This window comes from Cuculus canorus, chromosome 8, assembly GCF_017976375.1.
Source record: "Cuculus canorus isolate bCucCan1 chromosome 8, bCucCan1.pri, whole genome shotgun sequence".
Classification (NCBI taxonomy): domain Eukaryota; kingdom Metazoa; phylum Chordata; class Aves; order Cuculiformes; family Cuculidae; genus Cuculus; species Cuculus canorus.
Window position 1 is genome coordinate 29,583,465 of NC_071408.1, and position 27,099 is coordinate 29,610,563.

At 37.3% G+C, this 27,099-nt stretch overlaps 1 protein-coding gene across 4 annotated transcripts in view; it reads left to right on the plus strand.

The window, feature by feature from the left end:
• The window catches only part of MIGA1 (mitoguardin 1), a 40,778-nt gene that overhangs the window by 3,021 nt on the left and 10,658 nt on the right, over nucleotides 1-27,099 (plus strand). For all 4 annotated transcript variants that reach the window (XM_054073314.1, XM_054073313.1, XM_054073312.1 and 1 more), the window contains exons 2-8: nucleotides 377-547; nucleotides 3,215-3,392; nucleotides 3,902-4,038; nucleotides 4,290-4,416; nucleotides 4,871-5,007; nucleotides 5,812-5,935; nucleotides 24,085-24,185. In XM_054073314.1, the coding sequence (XP_053929289.1) occupies nucleotides 449-547; nucleotides 3,215-3,392; nucleotides 3,902-4,038; nucleotides 4,290-4,416; nucleotides 4,871-5,007; nucleotides 5,812-5,935; nucleotides 24,085-24,185 (903 nt within the window). In that variant the 5' untranslated portion in view covers nucleotides 377-448. The remainder of the gene's footprint in view (nucleotides 1-376; nucleotides 548-3,214; nucleotides 3,393-3,901; nucleotides 4,039-4,289; nucleotides 4,417-4,870; nucleotides 5,008-5,811; nucleotides 5,936-24,084; nucleotides 24,186-27,099) is intronic.

Here is a 27,099-nt window from a genome sequence, read left to right on the forward strand (position 1 = left end):
TTAGGCACGGTGGTGTTGGGCTGATAGTTGGGCTTGGTGATCTTGCAGGTCCAACCTCAATGATTCTATGATCCTGGATACAGGGTTGTTTCCATGTATGGTTTAGAGGATACAGTGAGTGAACTACCAGCTGATAAAAGCAGCCTGAGGCCTCTGTGGGTCCTGGGTATGCACGCCCAGGTCTTTGCTGAAAGGGAGAGGCTTGGGCTGAGCCAGCTAATTCACTGTCTTCTCATTAAGCACAAGTCTTACCTCTGCTCAGAAACATCAATCAAACAAGTTGTGTGCCTGCTGTGTAAGAGATTAGAGCTAGAAGAAGAAGAAAGCTGTCCAGGCCTTCCATTGCATAATTTAGTATGTCTCCTTCACTTGACAGAGTATTCCAGAGACCATCTGTGACTGCTTTCAAGATAGTTTCACTTAATGAGGTTATGGGAGAGAAGGAGCCATGTCAGAAGAAGCTGTTACTGAGGCACGATTTTCTCTGAAGACGGTAGCTTTGCGAGTATTTCATTTTCCACTTTCTTGGTATTATTCTCTTAACCAGGTAATTATATGTTATCTGAACATTGTGACTTGTGATGTATGTTTAGAGGTTTAATTGTAATGTTGTACTCACTCTTCTGAGTTCAAAATTAATTAATGATTTCGGTTTATTTAGAGCACCGAACTAAAATAAGCAGGGGGTTTTGTCTTTTTTTTGCTCGTAAATGCTTACTAAATTGCTTTATCTGCAGTGTCTATAGGTCTTCATTTTGCAGCAGCACAATGGATCTCATGAAATCAAATATAAAAATCCTTGAGTTTGTGCTGTTTTGTAGGTTTTTTCAGTTATTTAAAAATTAAACATATCTGCCATTAATTTTTAAGTACTATTGAATGTGGCCTGAAGTGTTTTCAAGACTGACACTCACCAAACTAATCAGTGATAATTTGTTAATGCAAATCAAAATTCCTGTTTGATTAATTAAGTGGCACAAGTAAAGGAAGGCAGCAATTCTTAAAAAAAACGGGCTGTTTTTTAAACCTATTCATTTGTTTGTGCTGGTTTTGTTTGTTGATCTTACTTAGGAAAAGATCATCTTCAGCAAAAATCTTAAGGCTTTGTTAAGCACAGCATTTCCTTTTGTAGATGGCCCTGGAGTGATTTATTTTGTGTTTTTTCCATTGATATTCTAGGCTAGTTTTCACTATATATATGACGTCATCGGTAGCAGTCACTCAAACCTGGGTAAAGAGTACGCTGTGATTTTAGTATTCCAGCTTGACAAAAGCTGGAAGGATTGTGAAGCTGACACTCCTTGACTGCAGGGAATCATAAGATTTGTCCCTAGAGTCAAAGATAGAAAGGAGAAATTGTAATTGTGTTGTAGAGATTTGGAGAAGAGAGGCATTATTTGCCTGTAAACTGATAACTGTGATAAGTGGTTGAGGGAAATAAGTCAGAATTACTTGAGAAAATATTAAGGCTTCACTTGTATCCCTCAGAGAATAAATTTCTTATAGAATGATGCTATAATACACAGGAGAAAAAAGATGTTGATAGTTCGGTGTGCAACATAAGGTTTGGTAGTGTTTTCCATTCTGTTTATGCTGAATCACTGGCAAGAATAACTAAAAGAAAAAAAAATATTTGGAATGTCAATGATATTTATTTTAAATCAGATATTAGCAGGTGCTAATAAAAGTTCTGTTAAAATCCATGTCCTTAATATGACATGGGTTTTATTTCTATTAAATTAGATATTTGTAAGCAGAAGCTGTGTCTTTTTTTTTTTTTATACTGGCACATAAATGCTTTTTGAAGTGCTACTGCATACAAAACCAGAATGAGATCTTCTCAGTGTTAGCTCCATCTGACTATTTTCTCATTTTAAAATGCTCACTGCAAGATCACTGATTTCTTTTTTTACATTGCAGCGTATGCATATCCTTTTTCAATACTACGTGCAACTATTAACTTCCCCTCCTTCTGAGGTTTTCTTTTTATTATTATTTATGATCATACTTGTAGGCACAGACAAGATTTGTTAAAAATCTACTCTACAGTTTTCTAAAACCTCAAAACTCGCAGAATCAAATGCTAGAACTGAAGTTTCAGCCTCAGTTACTAGGTTATTACCTGTTTTCTGTTAAATGTAAGTCTCTTGCAGGCATCTTTGTGCTGTGTTTCAGGGAATTCCTTTTCCTTGCAGAGTGCAGTGCCAGGTTTTTGGCCTTAGTCAAGATGCAGTGACACTAGATGACAGGGTTCTCAAATCAAAGATCTTTGACTTGTTGATTGCAAACTCAGTGCAAAGCAAAGCTTTCGATCATTCTTTGAACTACACAGCTCTGATGGTATTAAACAATTGCACAGTGACTGCCAGCACGCAGATTTACTCAGTGTGGCCAGCACACACACTCTATGATGAACTACGTTACAGAAATACCTTATTAGCCCCAAGAACATCAAGTCTTTTTTCTCACAGCTGTCTGTTTGTTAAGTAGCATAGGCTTACTAAAACCACATTTTGTGGATGTAGACTCTAATTTCCAGCTGAACAGCTCTTTTCTTCCTTGTATATCTTGTTGCTTTGAACTTTATAAACATCTTTAATAGCTTTTAGTTCTGTTTGCTTGTGTACATGGTTCTTATTTGCTAATTTAAACATTTGTAAAGCTATGATTGATCTATGTTCGAAATAAGACCTTACAGTAAAACAACCCCAGGTTTATGTAGAGAAATATGTTTAAACACATGTTCTTCCCAAATTGAAACAACGTGCAAATGTTAGCTTTTGGATCCTCTGGTCTTCCACAGTGCAGGGACAGTCTAGTTGTGAAGGGCGAGTTTCTTCTTGCTGGTTGTTTTGCTGTTGGAGAATTAATTGTAGCCTTGCATTGTTCCAGCATTAAAATACTTACATCCTCATAGTTGGTGGATTTGCAGTACAGCTTGTAGTTCTTGGCACTGCAATGTGTCCCACCAGCCCCTCTCTTTGTCCCACCAGTCCCTTTGCAAGCTCTCCCACCAACTGGCCATCACAGATTTGGGAAAGCAGTCTGTGTCCTCGCTTGGAGCTGGTGGTTTCTCAGCCTGTGTGACAGCAGCATCTCTTAGCTCCCTCAGAGAAGCTATGGCCTGAGTCAAAGACACTCAAAGAAGGATGGGAAGAAAGGTGGAAATTGAGGAGCGTATGTTTCTGATAAAGTGTCACACTTTTATTTTCAGATAAAGCTTTCTCCTGGGTTAAAGAAGCTTTTCACAGTAACAGCAGTGAGTGCAATATCTGTTATTTTTCTGGCTCATCATTTTAAAAGAAGACGTGGAAAGAAAACCAAGAACATACCACCATGGGAACCAAGTCATCTGGTATTAGAGTGTACCAAAGCAGCTGCGTCAGAAAAAGGTACGTCAAGGAACCCTAAGGGATATTTAGTTTGTGTTTTGGAGGGGAAAAAAAGAGGTGTGAAGGGATGGGTTTGCATGACAGAGAGAAGTAGAACAAATTATCTTCTTTTAATACTGAGTGAGTAGAAATTATGCAAATTTGGAACAAAATTACAATGTTTTATAAATAAACTGGTCTTGTTGTCAAAGCTGAAGTTTTAATCATGACTGTATATTAAAACTTTAACAATGGGGTTTGCAGTTGTGGATGTATGTCAAGTCTGAGAAAAGCAGATTAAAATTTTTATAGGGTGGGAAAATAATTATGCTTAAATGCATGGTTATTGTTATAGCTATTGAATACTCTAATTTGTAGTTTCTCACGTAGAACTGTAAATAAAAGAGTAGTTTTTCTTTGCTTCCCAACTGAATTTTATTGAAGAGAGTAAATGCAATTCTTGATAGATGTTACTAATGAAAGATAAAATGTTTAGAGTTTGCAACACCTTTAAAATCTGTATCTGTTAGGTTCCAGTTGTTCCAGTAGTCGGCAAAACTTGACTCTTTCTCTGAGCTCTGCCAAGGAGAAAGGATCTCAGTCTTGTATCTGTGCAAATGGAGGACTCTTCAGTAAATACTCTGGTTCAGTCCAGAGTCTGGCCTCAGTAAGTAAAAGTGTTTTAAGGCTCGTGCATGTCTGTTAACTTGCAATGCTTATGCACCTAATGGTTTTGCTGAACTGAAGCAGCTTTCCTAAACAAGCTGCACAACTGGCTGGAGATGCCGAGAAGGCCATTGTACTTAATACATAGCACAAATAGTGTCTAGATAGATAACTTCGATGTAACGTGCTCTGTCACAAATGTAATTTTAAGGATACTCTGTATAACAACACTTCAAAACTTGTCTTATTAAGGTTCAGAGTGCCACCTCTTGCCACAGTTGTGCATGTGCCAATTCTAATTCCTGGGATAAAGCAGATGAAGATGATATTAAGCTTGTCAATATTCCAGTGACCACACCTGAAAATTTATATCTGATGGGTAAGTTCAGCATCTACCAACAATGAATGTAAGTAATTTTGTGGTTTTATGACAAAGTGACACACAACATTACTGTGATGCTCTTTTACAGTGTCCTGTGGGCATGTGTCTAAGAATATTCCCATAAAATAATGAACTCTTACTTGGTCTAGAGTTAATTTTTTAAAATACATGTGTTTTATTCCTGTATTTGTGGTAATAAGCCATGGAATAATTTTAAAAAGTAAATAGGAAAAAAATACATTGAACATGTTTGCTTTAATAATGTTATGAATTTGTTTTTCTTAATAAAAGGGCAGATATCCTTTTCTGCCTGGGGATTGCTACTGCTTTAAAAACTTGTCTCTCCACTACAGTCATGCGTATTAGCTCTATAGTTTCTTATGACTCTAACATTTGAACACATATGGAAGCTGTGTACTTGATGGAATGGAGTATTCCTTATCTCCCCTAGGTATGGAGCTTTTTGAAGAAGCACTGCGCCGATGGGAGCAGGCACTAACCTTCCGTAACAGGCAAGTTGAAGATGAAGCAAGCTGTGGTTCCATTAAGCTGGGAGCGGGTGATGCAATTGCAGAAGAAAGTGTAGAAGTGAGTACTTTCAATCTATAATCTCTTCATGCTCCCACAATTCATTGTATTTTCCTACCTGAATCTTTTAATCTTCTAATTCAGTAGCCAAAATTGAGAATGAACTCAAATTTCCAATGTAGTGGCATTGCATTTAAAGAGCATCTAACTTTGTCTGGTTTTGTTTTTACCACTTAGTTATTTGGAAGAGGATGGGGGAGGGAGGATTAGCTTTATGTATTTTTTGGCAACTGCTGTTGCATCAGTGTTTGCTTCTGGAAGGTATTATCAAGCTTTCAAGTGTACTAGTTCTCTTGTACAAAATCTCCTGGGTCATCCCTTTCTTTTATGACTGTGTGAGAGGATATCTGCTTAGCAGAGACAAAGGTCTTGGGACCTTGGGATGATGAGTTTATGAATATTCATAAATAATGTACTGTGATCTCTAAGGTGCCTTCCAAACCATTCTGTGATTCAAATTTATTTGTAGCCCTCTTGTTCTTATCAACTAAATGCTAAAAATATTTTGAAATAAAAAAAATCACATGGATGGCTTTTACTATTTCTGGTGCTGTAAGCATCACACAGTGTTTGAAAGAATTTCTAGATTAGATATTAATTTTATTATGCTAAATAAAATATATGTATGTTTAGAAAAGTGTGTATGTTTTGGATGTGGAAGCAGTCATCTGATAGTGCCTCTATGTGCCTTGTAGAAAATGAACGTGGCATGGTTGCTCCTTGAAGGCATATTCTTAGATTTTAGGAAAGACTCTTACACACTGTAAACAAGTAGAAAATCTTGTACTGTCTGTCTTCTCGCAGGATATCATTAGTGCTGAATTCATTCATAAGCTTGAATGCCTTCTTCAAAGAGCTTATCGCCTTCAGGAGGAGTTTGAGGCCACCCTTGGGGTCTCTGATCCTGCCGCTCTAGCTAATGATATTGGTGAGTTACTCCTGTTTTACATTTTTATTGCTCGTATTAATGACTCTTGGAGGGGGAGCAGTCGCTGAAATATCCACTGAGCAGAATTAGGTTTATCAGTAAATAAACCGGGAAAAAAAAATCAAGTTCTTGACATTATTATGTCACGTTTGATGTAGTCCATTCTTATCTAAAATACATGCACAAAGAGGAAATTTTTTCCCTGTGGCTTGTCAGTATACTTGAGAATTTTTCTAATGCCTCTCAGCTTTCTGAAGTTTATGTTGACTTGGGTATTTAAATATTTATGCAGTAAGAATATATAACCCTTGTAATAGCTTTGGTGTATTGGAGCACTTCCAAAGAAGTTTTATGGCTTTTCAACTGTTAGACTGTGTATGCACGTGCTTTTGGGTTTTTTTTTTTGGTCTGCCATAATGTTGTACAAAAAAACACCCGAGCCAGACCTGAAAATAAATAGCTGGAAAGAGATATCCATTACCAAAGCTCTTATTCCTGGTGACTGAAATTTATCATAGTTGTGAGAGACAAAAGCCAGAATGTTGAAATGCAGGTATCGTGAGTATTTGCTGTCAGACATGCTGATTAAACATGGGTAGTTTATTTTTATTTAAAGGATTGGTTTAAGATGTTCTTAAAGACTGATCCTATTACACTCTTTCATAATTCAGGATCAAGTATCTGATCTCGAATAACTGTCAGACTTTAACAGCAGAACATGTTCTGGGATCAGTTTTAGTCAGTAGTCTTGTTCGGCTGTAGCTTGACTGGCACGAGGTGGCAGTGCTCCCCTCTCTTAGCCCTCATGTTGTGCTGCAGCTGCTGAATACACCTCTGAGCAAGGTGGGAATTAAATTTAGGTCAGAGTTGGCTTTCTGACATATCTGTGTTACACCTGTTAAAGCAGAAAAGCATTTGAATGTTTTATTTTAGTGTCTGGAACCATAAGCCCTAAATAAAGTTGCATTCATCGTTAAATTAGAAGTTTATTTGTATTTTCTATTTTCAGGCAATTTTAATTAAATGACATTTAAGGGACTTGGTGTGATATTCAATGTGTTCAGTTATTGTTTTACTTGGGTACCCTGGAAGTATTTTAAATTGAAGTTTTATTTTTCTAGATGTGATAACTCGATTCTTGTTTAGCAAGACTGTTCTGAGAATTCAACTTGTTCTAAACATTCTTTGTAGAAATCATTTCTAATCTCTTGAGTAGACCTCTGACTTTATTATGAATTTTATTTGTGCTGGCTCAGATGAGCAGGGAAGGCAAGTAATGAGGTAGTTTAGTGTCATATTTTCACTACTTGGAATTTGGGGCGTTTTCATCATTATCTTGAATTTGTAGCTTGAACAACAAGGAGTATATTAAAAAATGCTTCACTTCTTTTTGTTCTAAAACATTCTGAAACAGAAGAATATAATTGTCTTCCAAGCATTGTGGTGCATGAAAGATTTAATACACAGGATGTTTTTATTCAATATTCAATATAAAAAATTTCATCACTCTAAATTTCTTCAATAATTTACTTTCTTGTAGGATGTGACACTTAGTGTCATGTATGAATGTTTGAAGTGTGATTATTTTTTTTTTTCAGACTGACACTTTTTGTTAACTTTCCTGGGAGAGCCAGAGAAGTATGTTTAGGTGAATCCTGGAATCTCTCTTAACAGATTTATTTCTGCCTCTCTTTTTTTTTTCTTTCTATTTTAATTGATAGTCTAGTGAAAGAAAATTAAAGCTGCTGTCAACAGGTTTCCCTTTACTACCCCAAAATGTACTTAATATCATAGAATCATTAAGATTGAAAAGATCTAAGCTTATCCAGTCCAACTGTCAGCCCAACGCCACTGTGCTTACTAAACTATGTCCCAAAGTGCCATGTCTGCATGTTTTTTGAACACCTCCAGGAATGGTGTCTCCACTGCATCCCTGGGCAGCCTGTTCCAATGCTTTTCCGCTCTTTCGGTAAAGAAAATTTTCCTCATGGCTAATCTAAACCTGCCGTGGGTGCAACTTAAGGCCATTTCCTCTCATTCTGTCACTTCTTACATGGGAGACGAAGTCAGCACCCATCTCACTGCAGCCTCCTTTATAGATAACAGGCAGTTATAGAGAGTGATAGTCTCCTTTCAGCCTTCTCTTCTCCAGACTAAACACTTCCAGTTTCCTCAGCTGCACCTCATAGGACTCATGGTCCAAATCCTTCACCATCTTCATTGTCCTTATATGCAATGTGAATAAGCCCTATGTGTTAATGTGTAATACTTAACTTTGTTTCACTTCTGGTCAAAACTTCAAATTTCTCTTTTAGTAAGAATTCTAGTGTAAGTATTGATTAGGTTTTTTTTTTCTGTTGTGTGTGCGTTTTTTTCTGTTGGGTATGATCAGAATCAGTAAGACAACTTACACCCAAAACTCTCAAAGAAACTAGGTAGAGAAAGCATCCTAATCCACCACTTACTATGCACTAATCTTGAAAAGTAGAAAATGTTCCAAGTCATTGAAATATTGCCAGTTTAGCTCCAAATTTAAAAAAAACCCAAGCAACCTGGAGTCTCCAAGGCCCAAGCGATGTGTCATGCCTGTGAATTAATAGAGTTGCTAATTTGCAGTTCTGTTACTACAAAGAACATAATAAAAGTTGTAATTGGTTGATATGGTTTCATTTCTCAGACTGTAGGTTTTTGAGAGATTTGCAACATGGGGGATTGATAGAGCGTACATTAGAGGATGATAATTAGTTCACTGGCATCAACACTTGTTTATACATCTGCCCGTTGTTAAGGGAAAGTTTGCTTTCTAGGGAATATGTTTGTCAAATGCTGTAATTTTATCAACTAAGTAGTTGATCATAAAACAATTTGTAGAGCTGGAAGTTGATGTCATTTAGGGCATTAAAAGCATTGTATTAATGACAAAAAAATTAGGAATACTTATCTTGATATTCTATTTAAGTGGTTAGAACAGGACATTACCTTTGAAGTACAAATTGTACTTACAGATGAGAGATTTTTAAAAGGAATAAAGAAAAAATCTTGGAATACATTCAGGAAGTTCTGCATGACAGTCAGTGTAAATTCTCTGTACGGTTCTGTAGAAAAAAGGCCATTGCTATCCTTTTGGTTATGTGAAAAGGACAGCATCAGCGTAGAGGCAGAGAGATGATCTTGGTTTTATATGGGTTTAGATACGATCTTGTTTTGTTACGCTTTTAGAATACTGTGTCCATATTTTAGAATACTTCTGTTGTTCATATTTCAGAAGAAATGGAAATACTAGACAGCTCAAAATGAGCCATGAAACTGGATTTATTTTTTTTTTTAGGAAAAAAAAAATAGCTAAAATAGTTTGTTGCGTATGTCTGTCTCCTTATTGAAGAAAATACTAAGAGGTGACTGGTTTGTTCTGAATAGCTTGTTTACACATGGAAAATTCTATACTGCTGAGAGATTTGTGAACGTCATTTCCAAGTCATAACTACATCTGATTTCTGGTTGTTCAAGTGAAACAAGTGAAGTTCTGAAGTAAATGGCCTCTGAAGGGTATTTCAGTGTTTTAGACAAAGATTATTTTTTTTAACGCTGAGGGGTGGACTTGGGGATAAATGATCCCTGTGATCTTTCTGGCATTTAAGCACTTCTCCTTGCTACTGCTATTTTTTCTTTTTTGTGGGCCGTAGAGTGAACAAGAAAAAGACTTTGTCTTTAACAGATTGATAACATTTGCAGCTTGTTGTTAGAATGCTTCTGATCAGGTCTTCTGCTTCCACTGCTGACCCACAACGGTATTCAGAAAATGTTTTTGCTTTGTTTTCTCTGATGCATATCACGATTAGACATAGTTTGTGGGGTTTTTCGTCCATTTTTTCTATCTGAAGCACTTGTGATTAACCACAGCTGGAGGCGGTGCTTGGACAGTTGGACGTGCTGGCATGTCATTTGATAACCTTTGATACGTAATTGTCTGACTACCACTTACTCGCTGAAGTTGGTTGGCACGATAAACAATTAGCTGACCAGCTTTGAGAAACAACCTTCCGGAGGTGATGCTGGCAACACGCTACGCTGGAAAGTCAGGAATGAGTTCCCTGGAACCCTGCTGCAATACAGCAGCTTGACTCTGCCATTGCTCTTTCCTGATGTGGCCTGGAGCGCTTTGCTCTGAGGAGTCAAAGGTGACTTGTCGGAGCAGGCAATCTTCTCTTGAAGTGGTTGCACGCTGTAGTCTAATTACATTTTGATTCTTGTTATGTAAATTAGCATCTCCAGATGCTTCCTCCCCACTTATGTGTAAATTACAGATTTTTTTCTCTTCCAGGTATTTCTAAAACTTCTAAATATTTATCTTTTAGTATGCAGAAGAGTCAGGTATAAATGAACACCTTTTCTCCCTGTGGGTAGAACTCTATTAATAGTAGCAGTAATAATAATAATAATTACAAATAATCATTTTCAACTCTGAGCTATTGTTGAGTTTTAAGCAACAAATATAGCCCTGAAAGAGACTTGCACTTTAAACAGGTGAACTAATGGTACATAATTATGTTCATTATTATTGCATTCTCTGCTGAACTTTCAGAATTATGTAAACCAGCAAGCAAAAATAGGATTTCTATAGCAGAAATATTTCTGGATATGAAATTAGAAGAAATATATAGTGCTAAACTGCTGTTGTTTTTACACTGGTCTTCTTAGGACTGTGAAATAACATGGGAAGCCTAGAAACAGGCTTTCCTGAGGCAGGAGCTGCACTGAGTCAGGAAGGAGCAAATTGGCAGAAAACTTTGAAACAAAATATTGATCTTGTTATTTCTGACTGCTGAATGTGAGGGGGTACGGGTTTAAAAGCTTCCAATACTTTCTGTGGTCTGTCCTTGAAGAAAACTCTCTTTTTTTTATTTTGAACACCCCTCCTTTTTTTTTTTTTTTAAGGTCTTTTCTAGCAGACTGAAATGTTAGTCGAGCTAGCTTGGGAGGAATGCAAAGAGTTAGGAGCCCAACAATAGCTTTACTTATGAGCAGAATTGCAGGTCAGAGGGTAAAATTCTCAAATTGTAGGGCTCCTTGTCAGTACTGAATTCCTAATACTTCGTATTATTCTTTTGATTTCTACTGTAAGAAGAATGCTGGCCTTCAAACTAAGGGGGACTTGTGTACTCTATCCCTTAAACATTTTGATAATAATCTTAAAACATATACGTTGATGACATTTTTATTTTTAAAATATTTGGGGTTTGTAATAATTATACAATTTAAACAAATTAATTGTTTGAGCTCCTGCAGTGAAGGATCTCTCACAAAGGTCTGTGCTGTTGCATGCTTTTCTTGGAAGGTTTGTCTCTTTCCTTTTTTGATTTTCTTCTCACACTCCCAAGATATGCCTGGCATTTTGGAGAGAATGAGCACAGCCTTTAACCTAGTGACAAAACTCTTTGGAGAACATATTTACATATTGGAAACCTTTTCTCCTGCTGCTCTTAAAACAAACAAAAAGATCTTTGCATAATCAATGAAGCTCTTGAAAGCTCATTTTGATATATTTTATTAACAGTCTTCTATAATGTTTTACTGGGATGAATATCTAGGGACTGTTTTCCTTCCCACATCTGAAAGGGTAATCGAAAAACTTTAGTTTGAGAGTATTATGTTTTGTCTGGTTATGCACAAGAAATGTTTCCAATTCTCAGACTCCAATGAGGAGGTGAGCAGTTTGTAATAATTTGCTTAGGTGTGCTCTCGTAGTCCATGCCATGAAATAATTTAACGTAACTCTTTTAGTATAACCTGAAAACTTCTGCTTGCTTTCTGTTCCTTGATGATACACTTATATTAAATGGTTTCTTTGTTTCTTGGAAAAGTACAAAATGTTGTTCTAGTGGCTGAAACAGAATTGAAATCAAAACAAAAGAAAATAATAGCTTTTTCTTTAAGTGTGGAAATGTATTCATCCCAAGAAATGTTCTTATAAAGAAAACAATGTTACTAAATCTGAAGAAAAGCCCAGAAAAATTATTCCCATTTTATTTTTTTAAAAAAACTAAATTTTATTTTTTTAAAAAAATTAATGTGTATTTTGAACATAAGTTACGTATTACAGTTTGTGTAAGTTCAGTAGCTGCTAAAGTTTACCGTGTTTTACTATGGAGTCTCTTGTATTGGAATTTACTGCTGCGACTCATTTCTGACTCGCAATACATAGCTGGAGAGCAGATGTTTGAATTGAATAGTATAACTTCTATCAATATTTAAGAATTTCATTTAAAGGCATGTATGTCCAATACTATTAATGCTTCCTTTCTAAATTACCTTCAAAAAAATTCTTTACCAGAAAGCACGTAAGCATAATGTTGAGTAGTACAGTAAGATTGGTAGTTAAGTTCAACTCGGAGATGTAAAAAAAATGTTTCCATAGATGTTGTGTCTATGAGAAGATTAAAATGCGTGGATTTCTCGGTGAATAGTCTTGGGTTTTGGCAATACTATACTAAAGAAATACGAAAAACAAACCAACAAAAAACCCTCCAAAACCAGCTTTGCATGGAGCTGCAGTGAAGTTACTGGTACTGAAAAAGATTAGTATTTGATAATCTACCTCTTTAGGTTGGTGTTTGATTGCCTGCAGTGTGTGTTTGTGTTTATCTTGAAGCTTAGATGCCATTTCATTGCACAGTGAAACAGACGAGCTGATATCTTTTCAGCAGTGGTTCAGGATAATCTGTTTTACTGGAGAACTGGTCGCTTATTGAATATTAGCTTGGGAGATGATACCTATAGAAATTTCCTAAACCACTTCCAATAAGATCGGAAAGAGAGTCTGTTCCTTGTTTCCGAGGGCCCTGGTTACCATTGCACCAACAGCTTTGCTCTTACACCCAGCCCTGTAGGCTATTTATACACCTCATTGCTTTTCCTTAAATGGCCTCTCTGAGACCTGTCTTCTTTCTGGCCACACCAAAACTCCTGTTTAAGGCCTTGTCTCTCTCACTTCTTGACTCCTGCCTTGTTCTCATGTCTTGCCTTTTGCATTTAAAACTTGCTTCTCTCCCATGCACTTAGCTGTTCACCTTTGCTTGTTTTTCTGACCAGATTATTCCTTTCCCTTAAGCTGTCTCTCTCCCTCGGAAGCTTCTCTTCAAATGGAATATAAGCTATTCCACCTTTTAGCTCTAAAGGCAGCTCATAATTGAGCCACAGTCCACCTACTGATTTAATTTCTAACCTTTGTTCAGTTGGCTGTTCCTGTGCCTCCCTGCTCGCTCCTCCTAACGAGGGATCTGTCTGCTGTTTCCACTGTTCCTGCTCGTCCCTTACAACATGGGAGCAGCTGCAATCACCTCCCTCTCCAGATCTCTTCTTGGTGTGAACTTCCCAGTTCTGTGGAGTTACCCAGGCAAACTCTAATTACTTTCTTCTTTTTTTTCCATTCTTCTCTGCTCCTCAATTTAAAATCCCCGTTCCTGCTTGGACAGCAATCTGTGCAGTCACTGCCTCGCAGTGCTACTCAAGCAGGACTAGTTAACACATGTGATATTATCTCTGTGTTTGTCACTTACCCCACAACAGCAAACACACAATTAATCCTACTTTTAAAGGCCTTTTTTTGTATTCCTTCTGCATTTTTTTTTTGTTGGCCGTTCCCATGCTTAGTTCCAGTCAATAGCTTCTCCATTATTTTTAAAACCTATTTAAAAAGCACACATATTTATTTACTTTTGTCTTGTGTAAAGAAAAATGACCATTTTCCACTCACATCAAGGCTTGATTTAATAACCACTTGCCTTCATTTTGAACACTTTTGAAAATGTCGTATGGAATAAGTGGAAACAGCCTTCCAAAGGCAAGGAGTTGCTGGTTTTTCCCCTTTTTCGTGTGTTCTTGTGGTATATTCTTAACAAGTTATAGTTTACAATTTGTTACTGAAAACGATGTATACACACTTAACTTCTGTGTGTTTATGTGCATGGTAAGTACAAAAGTTCCAGAGTCAGGAAAAATCATACCAGATGGCTAGGAGCAAGGGTGGGATAAGTGTTTATTTTTCTGGCTCGAGTATCACAGTGTGAGGTTATATAAACTGATGATCAAGAACGTGTTTTGGCCCATAGGGCTAATTCCCATTTTAGAACCTATACTAAAACGATTTACTCTTGCATTTGTTTTTAAGAGAGGCTTCTCTGAAACATTCTTGGTCAAAATGAAGGAAGGAGCGCCAGTTTGGTGGAGGGGAGATACAGACAGTAATAGTTCAGACTTTGAAAAGGCTTGAAAGGCAATTGGCTCTCTTAGCTTGGTAGCTTACTCTTGAAAGTGCAGAAACAGCATTTTGAGCCTTTCCCCGTTTGCTTTTGATCACAGTATCAAAATGGAATATTGACAGAATCCTATAAAATCAGCAAACAGCTCTCTGCACTGTAGTTCCTTTATTAATTCATTAGGTCAGTTTGGACTAGAATAGATAAACTTCTGTCTAAAATCTATTTTCAGGTCTTAAAATGAAAACGTCTGTGTACTTGCATGCATATGCTAACGATATTTCTGAAATTATGCTTTGCTGTGTTTAAATCTTGCTGCTTTTTAAGTCAAAGGCTCTGACCCATCAGCCTGACATAAATGGTTGTGGTGTATCCACAGAGCACTGCCTTCCAGCAACTGCTGTTTACTGGGCTTGTTATTTGGCATTAGCCATACTCCATCGCTACAGTCAGACACCTTTATTTACCAGGCATGTGGTTTGTGGAGACTTATCTAATTGTTTACCCTATAGCTGGGAAGCTCAATTAGCTTCTGTAAGCATTTCATCCCTGAAGGCCTTTATAGATCTTAAAATCTTCTTAAAATCCTATTTCAGCTTGAAATGTTTCAAGGTTGAACCTGTATGTGGAAGTAAATCTATTGTTGTGGAAAGTTATAGCAAAAGGCTCTGATAAACAACAACAGAGGAGTAAAATTTATTATTTACATGTCCTTTTTCTCTCATGCATGTATTTATGCAGTTAATTACTAAATCTGTTACAAAAAAATAACTGGGTTTGAGTTGTGTTTTGTTTTGGTTTTCATGGCTCAAGCTGAACTGTTTTGTTTTTTTTTTAATAAATTACTGTCCAATTACTGTAATTCTTCATGGGATATCTGGTCTGTGTTCTGTGTCCCACCTTACCTAATAATCCTGTTTGTAGCCAGGTGCTGTAGCGTAGCTGAATCATGAGCACGTCGATCACGCCAGGTTTTATTCTTTCTTCTATTTTAAGCTGCACTTGTTCTATATTCAGATACGCTGCAAGTATTTAAAACTAAACATGCACATATCTCCAGATAGCTTAAATTATGTACGTCCTTTATTATTCAAGGTTTACTGTGTTATACTTTAACATGGACAATTAATATATTGACTAGATAGCAGTTTTAACTGCATCTGTTTGAGTAGCTGCAGAGCAGTGTCAAGCTGTCATCCAGGGTCGGGTTGCATTAATGGTTACTTACAGTGTAATTCAAGTATTAATATGATGTTACTAATACATTTAGCAACCGTTATAGTGTTTTTAATCTGTCTTTAAATTTAACTTTGGGATGTCATTTAGTAAACTAAAAATCCAGAGGAAGAACTTTACGTTCCGTACAACTTTTTAAGGATTCTTATCTCATTCTTTCCTACTCTTGGAATGCAGGCAGACCCCCAATCAGAAAGGCACTTAAGATAGTCTTTAAATCTTATTCTTTAAAGTTAAGCATGTGTCTTGTTAGGTTCTTAAGCTGTATGCTATGTGCAACTGGGTTTGCAGAAGCCAGTCGCATTCCCAAGCAGCTTCCCTGGAGTCTGTAGGCTTTTGTAAGGCAGTTCTACCCTGAAATTCAAGTGAAAACTAAGATTATTAGGCTGTCCCTGCAGAATTTGCATGTGTCAAATATGCTGCAGTTTCCATTCTGAATGGAATCCAATGTTAGTCCAAATCAAATATATAGATTTGCATCTTCTGACGTTTATTTCACTGAGGATCGCGAGTTATATAGTTGGTTCTGTCTTTCTATCCTTCTCTTAATTCCAGGGCTAGAAAGGTATCAGTCTTTATTTTCTGATAGTGTCTTCACACATGTAAGCAAAATTACCAGCTGCTAAAGAGTGTATATTTTTTAATGCAAGAACGAATGAATCTGTGGGTTTCTTTTGTCAGTCTCTTACTTGCTTTGAAATGTCAACATCCCTGAAGAATGATACACTGGCTAAAGAGAAACCTGTCTAGCAATCTTGTGTTTAAAATCTTATTTTGAAGAGAACATGTTGAATGGTCCCATACACCTGTGCTGTGTCCAGCAAAATAGTCTATATGCTGACATACCAAACAGTTTATTCTTTTTCTGTATAACAAATTAGGAAACTTTGTAAAGCAAGAAGTTCCAGGAGCTGAGCAACAGTTTTTGGTTATTCTGGTCCTTTTTCATCACCGAGTGTGCTACTCTGCTCTATCCAGAGGTGCCTGGTGGGAAAGCCAAGAGTGACAGTGAACTGCCTTGGAAAGAAGCTAAGGAAACTGCTAGTAATGCACTTGTGTAAAAATCTTGCTTTACAAACCCACTGATTTCAGTAGATTTACACCAGCAGAGTAGAACTGAGGTCAAAGGGGGATAAGTTCGCTTCCTTTTGAGACTCCTCTCAAGTCCGGTGAGAAGACTCTTCTGCGTAACCTTCTTATGACATAGGGAAGGTATTAAAGGAGCTAATTCTAGATATATAAGCCTCAAAGTGAACCTTGTGCTTCCTTCTACTGTAAATATGACGCTGCATTTTGAATCTACTCAGCATCACAATGAGTTAACGTACTATCACACGGAATGTGGTTGAACAGACCATTCCATTGTCGCTAGAAAGTGTCTGTTCAAAAATAGTGGTAGGTTGTGCTTGTTTCTAGGATGTGAAAACTAAGAAAAGGCAGTGACGTTCAAATGTGATGACTAAAGCATCTGGCAGCCTTCACGGTGCTGTGCTATAAATCCCCGGTGGACAGCCCCTGTTTTAGAATGAGCAGCGCTGGAATTCAAACTAGTCTTGGCTGTGGACAAAATAGATGTGATGCTTTCTGAATGATGAGGGGAATGGAGAACTCCTGTGAAGAGGAACTGGTGACAACTTTGTGTTGCACATCCATTTGATTAGACTCTGTCCAGATTAGACCGCTGGGCAAACTTCATCTCCAGGTCTTCTCTCTCAAATCAAATACAAGTACAGAAACTGTCATCTAAACTATTAGACTTGAAAACAGGACGATGGTCAGAAATCAGATTCTCCTGTAAAGAACAGGGATTTAAACCTTAATCAGGGAAGATCCACTGATTTTTAGCTTCATGGTAAAGACAAGAAGTTGCAGGAAACTAACCCTGTGTAAATGTAGAACTTTATAATGTGTTGTTACAAATAATTGAAGTATACATTTTCAAAGAAATGGAAAGCTGTATTATCAGGAGAGACCTGACAGTGATGGGTAGTTTACACAGAATATACATGTTAAATCTGTTTCAGGATCATGTGTCTGTGTCAAGCAGAGTCAGAGCAGTAAACCAGAGAGTGAGCATATGCATGCATTGATTTTTGTGTTTACTAAGCTGATTTGTCAGCTGTCGACACATATAACCTGAACTAAATCAACATAAATGCACATTAAATACTGCTTTATTTTCTTAATATTCAGCTTTCAGTGATCTAGCACCATGTGTGTTTACTTTGTTTTACTTTGAGCTTTGAATTGTGGAGTTGCTTGTGGTGAGGCCTTTCTATTTTGAGGTTTCCATTTTACAATAAAACGTGCCACAGTGATTCAGGGACATATTTCACAGGTGACATTCTCTAATAAAATTGTTGCTAGCCTTTTGATAATTTTTAGCCTAAAAAAACCTGTAACTGTTAGAAAATAGCAATTATTATCAAATTTATGGAGGAGTTGTTTAGCAAATTTAAATCTTGAAGGAATCTTTTGATTTACCATCATTCCAGAATATCAAAGCGATATAATATTTCCTTATACTCTTCACTTATTTAATGTGCCTGTGTCTAAAGATTACAGGAAATAAACTATAGTTAAATTCCTTTCTTGGGTATACTTGATTTTTACTTGGAGAGACTAAAACAGTTACTTGTACACAAGTGTTTTATGCTCTTTTTTTACCTTTGCAAGATGCGAGCATTCAAGGTGCTTGATTTTACTGTTCTGGAATATAAGAACAGTAGCCATGGTGCTTTGGTTTATAAATCATTGAACTGATAGTGCTCAGCAGACAATGTAACTGCATGGACAAAGTCAGTATATTTGAGATCTGAAAGTAACCGAATTATTATAGACATCCCAGAAATTGCTATTTCTTTCCCAAGTATGTGGAAAATCTCTGGAAAATTATAAGGCTATTTTAGGCAAGTGGCATCTTCAGTGCATCTCAGTTTTCAGGTGGATTTTACTGCTTATGTGTGTAAACCTAATGCCTTTTACTATTGAATTTTTATATGCATTCTCAACTTATTTAAGCATAAAGAGTCTTTTACTGCCATCTATACACATGCATTTAGCTCAGTTTTTCATCAGTTGGACTCCTTTTGTCTTAAGAATAACATCAAAATGACAAATACAGAACACTGTGACGGAAGAACATCTTGTGTATTGCATAATTATGATTAGGTGAGCAACCATTGTCCTGGAAAATGAGCCTTTTTATACCTGTGCTCGTATTGCATTGAAGGCTTTTATGTGGACCTTGAAGATTAAAGCTGTACTGGGAAACAATTATGAAAGCTTTGAGTCAGCTTTTACAAGAAGTAAGATTTGGCCTTATGTTTTCACAAAAACAAAAGATTATTCCCTGCGTGAAAACTATGAAGGTATTTGTTAAGGATGTAATTTGAAGGCTCAGTAGTTAGCTCAGCCAAAGCTTTCCTTGAAAAAGTTCTGTGAGCGCTAGGAGGAATGTTAAATTGCAAATACAAAGTACTTGGTGCTGTCCCATGTTCTGTTGTCCCTAGTTATTCCTTTCCATTAAACCATTGCTTTGGTTGCTGAGTTCCCAGTCAAATACTGGTGAACAGTAGCTGTTCACAGGGGCCCAGTGGAGGTTTGAACACGTACCAGCAGCCGGTCTGGGTGATCGGACAGCAATGGGGTGTCTGTTGGTGTGTTTGATGGAGGTGGGAGGGAAGTTGCTTTGTTTTTTTTAAAGGAATGTGTTGCTTCAGTTTGCATCAGAGCTGTCCCAACAAAGAACCGTGAGACGTGCTTAACTCATGATGTGTGCTGACATACAGATAGAGTTTGGTTAGGTAGTTTTAAAAGGCCTTGATCTGAAATATATTTTTATGCTGAAGTCAATAACAGCTGTGTTTGCATACAGCGAAGTGAGATGCCTCCAGCTGTAGGCACTTTCTGGAACCCAGGTATTTGTGTTACCGGTGAATGTAAACACATAACTTAAGAATAACTGTTTAATCCAGAATGGTCTGTGCGGTCACCCCACTTCGTTCTTGGCTCGCCTTTTTTAACCTGTTACTATACAACCTAGTCATCAGAAGATGCCATTTGAAAGTTGGGATTGTTTTCCCTTTTATAAATATGGCATAAAGTAAAATTCACATCTTTCTAGGTGCATCCTGTGAGAGTTCATGTAATACATTTGCAGCTACTTGGTAGGAGTGATGATTTTTTTTTTTAATGAATATTCAGTCAATACTCTCAAATTTATGGCTATTTGTAAATGTAAATGAAGATGCTGTTGGATGCTTTAGCTACAGTGGTGACAAACCACTGCTGCTTGTGACTAGCTACAGACTGAACATTATCTCTGGGAACTGCATTATTTAGTAAATCGTGCTTCCATGCTCTCTAAATCCCTGTGTCCAGGCATGAATCCATACATCCAAGGGGCCTGACTGGCATGTGATGTGGTGTCTGGCTCTGTGGTGGCCTGGCAGAATACTGGGACCCTGCTGTCTTGGGGTATCCTCGCTTATCATAAGTGGATTTGCTTGCAAGTATTTCTCCTCTTTGGAGTCTGTCAGGGTTCTCCTTTCTCATCTTACTTTCCTGCCTGTGATGTGTTACTGCACGGCTGTTCCACTGAAGAGGGAGGGCTCAGGAGAAGAGGAAACCTTGGCTTTAATGGTCGCACTCAGAACTAAATTCCTTCACTCCCAGTGAGTTCTTTGCCAGTGGATAAGTGCTTTCCTTTTTTAACTGCCACATCTAAGTGCCAAACTTGCTTGTGAACTCATGCCGTGTTTCATTGACAGTTTTAGGGAAGGTAACATAGAAACAGTTTTCAGAATCTTAAAACCTTATCTGGTGGTTAAAAATTTGCAGTTTGAATGCTAAAAAGTTAATTTGTGTGCAGTTCCATCTGTAAGGTCAGATTTTGCTCTGAGAGTTCAGAGGATTGGTTTAGTAGTCTCTTAACACATGAGCAATGATAAATAAATACTCCAGATGAGTAATGTGTGAATAGATGTGAAACTAGTTTTATTACTGATTTGTTGGGGGTTTCTAGCCTGCTTAGTTTCAATTAGATAGTTGTCTGCAAAAAGCTTATAAAGCTAGAATCATAGAATGCCAGGTTGGAAGGGACTTCAAGGGTCATCTGATCCAACTTTTTTAGGTGATCTATAGTTTAAATAAGATAGCCCAGCACCCTGTCAAGCTGAGCCTTCAAAGTGTTCCATGTAGAGGGATCTACCACTTCCCTGGGGAGATTATTCCAATGTTTTTAATTTCCCAAGCTTTGGCAGTTCTTCATATTCTTAACATTTTTAATACCCTTAATCTGACTTTAGAGCCAGGTTTTAGGCACTGCAACCAAGAGTCTTAACGGCCATCACTGTAGTATCACATCTGAAACTCTGCTTCATCCTCTTTACTGATACAAATGAACCCAAAATAAATCCCTGTCTTCTCAAATAAGTAAAGTATATTTGAAGCTGGGTTTCTTGCTAGTATCCTTTTCCTTAAGGCTTTAGGCTGCATAAGCACTAGGGATGGTCGTACAAGCAGTTGCAGCCGCTGGTGGGTGCGTTCCTCCTGCAGCTGTTCATTCCAGGAGTCTCATTGTCTCTTTTTTACGTGTTCTTGTGTCTAAGAATGTTCTCCTGGTACTTGCATGGTATGTACTCCAGCTGGAACTTAATTTTCACCCTAACATTTTCATAACAGTGTCCTCTCTGCACAGCGTGGTTATTGGTGAGCACCTGCTTGGCTTAAGGGTATTTTAGGGTATAAGGGGGGTGGTGGCTAGAAAGTCAGAAGTAGCTGACAAGGCAGTTTTGTTTTCTCTAGGGAGGTTGTACTTTGTAAGCACGTATCACTTGCCAAAGGTATTATTTCGCTTAGTGTTATCAGCCTTTTTTCAGTCAATTTTTCTGTCATAATATGCAAGTTTTCTGCCTTCTTCTGTAGTATTGAGAATTTGAGTGAAAACAAAGATATGCGGTATTCAATGAACATATTACAAACATACTGGCTAGGTGACAGTTTTAGGCCCATATTTGAGAACTTGGTATTATGACTTCTTCAGCAAATATAGATGTATTCAAAAATCTTATCTTTAGAGCTTTATGTAATCTGTAGCAGCTTGGATGCAAACTCTACAGAAGAACCTCTGATTGCAAGGTATTCTGGGCTGGAAACCAGTTTCTTCATTTACACCAAGTATTTATTTGCATGTATGCAGCATAAATTTTAGTTACATAGCATTATTCCCATTAATACATAATCAGACACAGCCCAATGTTAAAGAATTCAGTGTTAGTGTGGGGGATATTGTTGTTGTCACTGAGCTATAAACTCATATGTCACAGCAAAAACACAGTGATGATTGAATCATAGAATCATTAAGGTTGGAAAAGACCTCTAAGATTATCCAGTCCTACCATCAGCCCAACGCATAATCAATCACATTCTGAAACACCACATCTACACATGTTTTTAACACCTCCAGAGAAGGAGATTCCACCACTTCCCTGGGTAACCCCTTCCAATGCTTCGCCACTCTTTCGGTAAAGACATTTTTCCTAATATCCAATCTAAACCTCCCGTGATGCAACTGGAGGCCGTTTCCTCTTGTCCTATCTCTTGTTACTTGGGAGATGAGACTAACACCCACCTCGCTGCCACCAGTTATTAGACAATATCTAAAGGTTTGGAGGTTTCAGTCTGTGGCAGAGTTGTCACTTCCCTATGAGGGTGGTGGAGTCATTCTTCGATTGTGAATAAGCTGATATATGAGACTACTTGGCAGATGTCCTTCATGTAAGAGCTGGGTCCTTGCCTTAATATCTTCATTAAAGCCATCAGTAAGATCTTCATCAGGAAGGCCCATGCTTTCCTCCTGTAGGAGTTTGTAATTCACATTGCTGCTCATGAATATAGCTGTTTATTTCTCACGAAGCAAGTGTTGCGTGTTGCCTAAAGCCTGGGAGGATAGGCAAAATAGTATTTCTTTCGGTGGCATTTGAACGAGATGCCAGAGGGCTTTTCTAACTGAGATGTAAGAACTTTTGTTTTAATTGCAATTTTATTCTGGAAAATGACTTAGCCAAAGGAGAATTTCAGTGGAAAATCTGCAAGCAGGCTATACATCCCTGTACTGTTCTATGTTTAACAGTGTTATGGCAGTTTCAGCAACTGCTTGTGTGAAAAAAAAAAAAAAGATATTATAAAAGCTTCTAATGTATTAGAGGGGATTCGTGGAAATTATGAAGTAGGAAGGAAACATCACGTTACCCGTTTGGTCTTACCAGACTTGAAGCAAATGCTTTACAAACCAGTTTGGTTTCCTGTTCTAGCTCGTCAAATTCCAGTATGTGATTGCTTCTCAACCAGCGTGGATGCTGCTGTACTTTTTCTCTTGGTTTTGAGAGGTCAGAAAAAAGAACATACTATTAAGAATGATTTGAAAAAATCAGACTTTCATATGAATATTGGCAAAGTTGTGATTACAAGTTGGAACCTGCCTAACTCAATCCAGTGAAATCTTTGTCCAAACTTTTAATCATTTTTTCCCTTGTTCAATAGCCTCAAAGATGAATATTAATTGTTATGTGCAGTTTTGGAGCTGTCATTCCAAGTCTGTAACTAATAAAACCATAACAACCACCGAAATAATACTTAACTTATGTCGATTTGTAGCATTTCAATTGATGAGTAAACCATTCCAGTGCATTGGCATTTGGCCACTTGCTATGTAATAGTGTTTTTTATGGAGTATTGCTGTAGCAACAGTCTGGATGACATTGGGTAGCTGGTTGCTGCTGACTGTTGGAAGTAAAACAGACTTAGCAACGCATGTGTAATGTCTGAAGGTAAAGTAACCCGAAATAAATGCTTGTGCTCTACTGAGAACATAGTATGGGCACATCAAGCTGGAGTCAGGCTTGCTGACTTATGAATTTAATCCTTCTGTGAAAGGATTTCTGTGCGGTGAAAGCAAAACCACGTATGTTAGTACTATGTGCAACAGTGGAAATCTGGGAATAAAATAAAGGAAAAGTGAGAGAAACTGTATTACAGATGGCTTTAAGGATAAAATGTTAAATGTTATTTTAAAGGCATTAAGAATACTAATACTTACAGGAAATGCTTCTGGATGTGTTATTTTAATGCAAAGGCTTGTTAGGGAAAGAGGAGACAGAGAAGATTAAAAACTTCACTTGCTTTCCTGGAGAACCAGCAAGTGAAAAAAGGCACGGGAAGTTTAAAATCAAATTAATTCAAGTGAGGCTGAAACCTGGCTTTTATTAATGGTTTTATTTAGAATGGTATTTCTTGGTTACTAAAACATTGAGCATTTGTTATTTAACACAGCCAAATAAAAAACTTAACAGAGAATTTAGATCATTAATATAGCAAAGTATTATCTTTACATAGAGAGATTCAGCAGTCTATCAAAGAAAAGGCAAAACCGTTGGGGAAATATCTTTTCTCTCTCTTCATTGCAGGTGATGTTTGTAAGTCTGCTTTAAAGACAGAAATAAAATCACCTGTGTATATGTTAGCAGGTCTTAGGAGAATCTCCTCTCATAGCAGTACAATTTTGTGCAACAGTGAAGTATACAAGACACGCTTTCAAGACTTAAACAGAATCTTCAGGTGGTCTAATGATCAGGTTCTTCTATTATTATTTTAAAGATAAAAATACAGACATCACCGTAAAGGATAATACGGATGATTTCTGCCTTCGAGATACATTAAGCATTGCATCAACGGACTCCTTTGTTTCCACAGCTGAGGTAAGACTCCTAAAGACTGCTTCTTTAAAGATTCATTGATCTATTGAAACAGTGAGTTATTGTAAGCAAAGTGTATTTCTCTTTGGAAAAAGAGGGGGGGGGAAGCTTTCTTTGTGTATTTGTAACCAGCTTCCTGGCAGTTCAAGTAATGAAGTTGAGATCAATTTGCTTATTAACTTTTTTTTGTTGCACTGGTAGAGTGCTTCCCCAACTCCTCCAAAAAAGAAGTTGCTTTTGAAAAATATATCAGGTTTTTATGAGTGAAGAAGCTCAGTCAGCCGAGGCTCTAGTAGTTCCATTCACCATTAATTGCGTTTTTTAATTCTTTTTTTTCCTGTTTTGTTACCATAATATAAAGACATATGAAGAAACCTTTGTCTTGTTTTTTGAGTTGAGTTTTTTTGGTGAGGAAATTATTAGAAATTGACAGCTACCTATTTTATTACAGTCCATGCACAATATAATATACTTCATCTAACTTCCCTAATCCTCTTGGATGAGGCCACAGGGGGTACATATAGAAGTAATCTTTGCACAACAGGGCATTTTCTGTTAGCTGAAATCTGCTACAGCTCCCTTGAAGTATTTGAAGGAGTTTTACATACAGTGACACGCTTATTTGAATGAGAAATACCACCTTTTATAGTCTCTGAGGAGCTGCAGTGATCTTGAATAGCATTTTTCTCCTAATTACAGGAAAGGCAATTGGTCTCAGTAGATACATTCTGTGTTAGATATCGCAATTGTGTACGCACTGCAACTAAGCTGCTAAACTAGGGCGGTTGTAAATGGAGAGAATTGCTCACAGATTTTTTTCCAAGGATCTTTTGGCTGTATATTGTATGACTTGTCTTTCTACGGCACAACTTGATTTAGTGTTAGTTTGGTACAAAAATAACTGCAGTTTTTAACCATCAACTTTTAAAGCAATATAGCTCATATTAGAAATGAACGGCAGTAGTGTTTTTGCAAGTATCTGGAGATGGGAACAATCCATTACGCTCCTTTGTGATGAAGAACCTAACCAACCAACCGACAAAAACCCTCAAACCCAGGATGTATCACCTTAGTGGCATAACCATCCTGTCCTGAAACTAAATCGTCTTGGTATTTGCTACAGAAATGTTTGAGGCAAAATTGATAATGGAGTTATCTTTACGTATCCTGAAAATGTTCTCTGTGTTTTGATACCTCACAGCCACTTCTGTCAACTCTTTCTTCCAGAACAAAGTTATGAAAATTTCCTTTTCCTTCCCAGCTGTTCTATCTAGCCTTTGCCGATAAAAGAAGAGAGAGCTTGTTCTTTCTCAGATTTTATGGAGATGTCTGTTCAAATTCTCAGCTGACAGAAGGAGTTCTGAAGATTAATAAAGCCATAAAGAACTTGAAGTTTGGTGTTCAAACCAGAATACCACCAAAAATCCACCAAAAAAAAAATAATCCTGGATTAAATAAGAGCTACTAGGCTTGAAGTACAGGGCCAATTAACCTGTATATTAGCACTGAACTAATTTTTGTACTGTAATACCTCTACTTTGGTATTACGTTGGCAAAAGCCTATGGACCAGACAAAGCACATAGCCCAGGATTATTCTGCCCAGCACATAGCGCTATCCTTGAGGCACACAGCATAGTGAATTCGCATTTTTCATTATGCTTACAAATAATGAAGTTGCAGCGATACTTTGGATAAAATCATGTTATAAATGCCTGTTCTCCTCAAAGAAAATGTCAAGTGTCTTGTAATATATACAAGTATAGAAGACCCTGAAAATATGCTTCCTTCCTGTTTTCTTCCAGATAAGAGGAAAAATGCACCACATCATTTGTTTATTAAAGTACCATCTCAAATGTTTTAGCTAATCACTGTGACATCTTCCAGCTCCCAAAACATGTTTCACACTCTCCTGAAGCTACTTGTTTTTTTTAAAAAAATATCTTTTAAAGGCTAGAGATACCCAGGGGAAGAGATCATCACCAAACTTTTTAATACTTGATAAGTACAGTTTCTCAGAATGTAAGGAATGCTGACTGTGCTGGTAAATTGACCTTTTTATTAGAGGGAGCAAGAAAGAATTCCTAAAAGGTCTAGCATTATTTCTGTTACATTCATGTAGGTGGTTATTTTGGTACTCAACAAGATCTTGATGCACAGCTGAGAATTTTTCCTTTTTATTAAGAAACAAGTTGTGGGTGGCGGACAAGACTATGGGGTCTGTTCATGAGACCAGAGCAGTCAGGGAATCTGAGGCTTAATAATGCCAGTTCTGGAGGTCTGGAAGATGCTACCTTAGAAGATGCAGCCTTAAAGCTGAGCTGTCTGAAGAAAATTTTTTAGTATCTGAACAGAAGCAATCCATGTTGCTATCTCAGAGGCTGTCTTGCAGTGCTGTGTGTAGAAACACAAGTTATCATTGCAAGTCTTGGAATTTTGGAGTCAGATGATCTTTAAGGTGCCTTCCAACCCAAACCATTCTATGATTGCAACATAATGAAGTTAAGTACCTTCTGCAGCTCCTCATAAGTGTCCTGTGCAGTGGTCACCAACAACTATTATATTGTTCTCGAGCCTTGAATGGATAGAAGTAAAGCATTACAAAATCAGATTGCTGCTATAGGGTGATTCATCTTTTCATCTCTTTTTTGTCTATGTTTTCATATTCTTCTTCATGTAATCCCATGGAAAATAGCATTTAGGGGCTGCCCTATCAGGTCCATCATCACAAACCTCTGTGCTGCCACTATCGACATGCTGGTACCTGTGCGTGGAGCACTTTTTCTTCCTTAGTGTTAAGAGTTTCAAAGTGGCAGTGGCTGGCAAAGAAGTGTTTACTATAGAGTGGCAAGAAAGGACATAAGGGTCTTTCAAGAGCCAATTTTACCTGTAATGACAAGATGTGGGATGCTGGGGCTT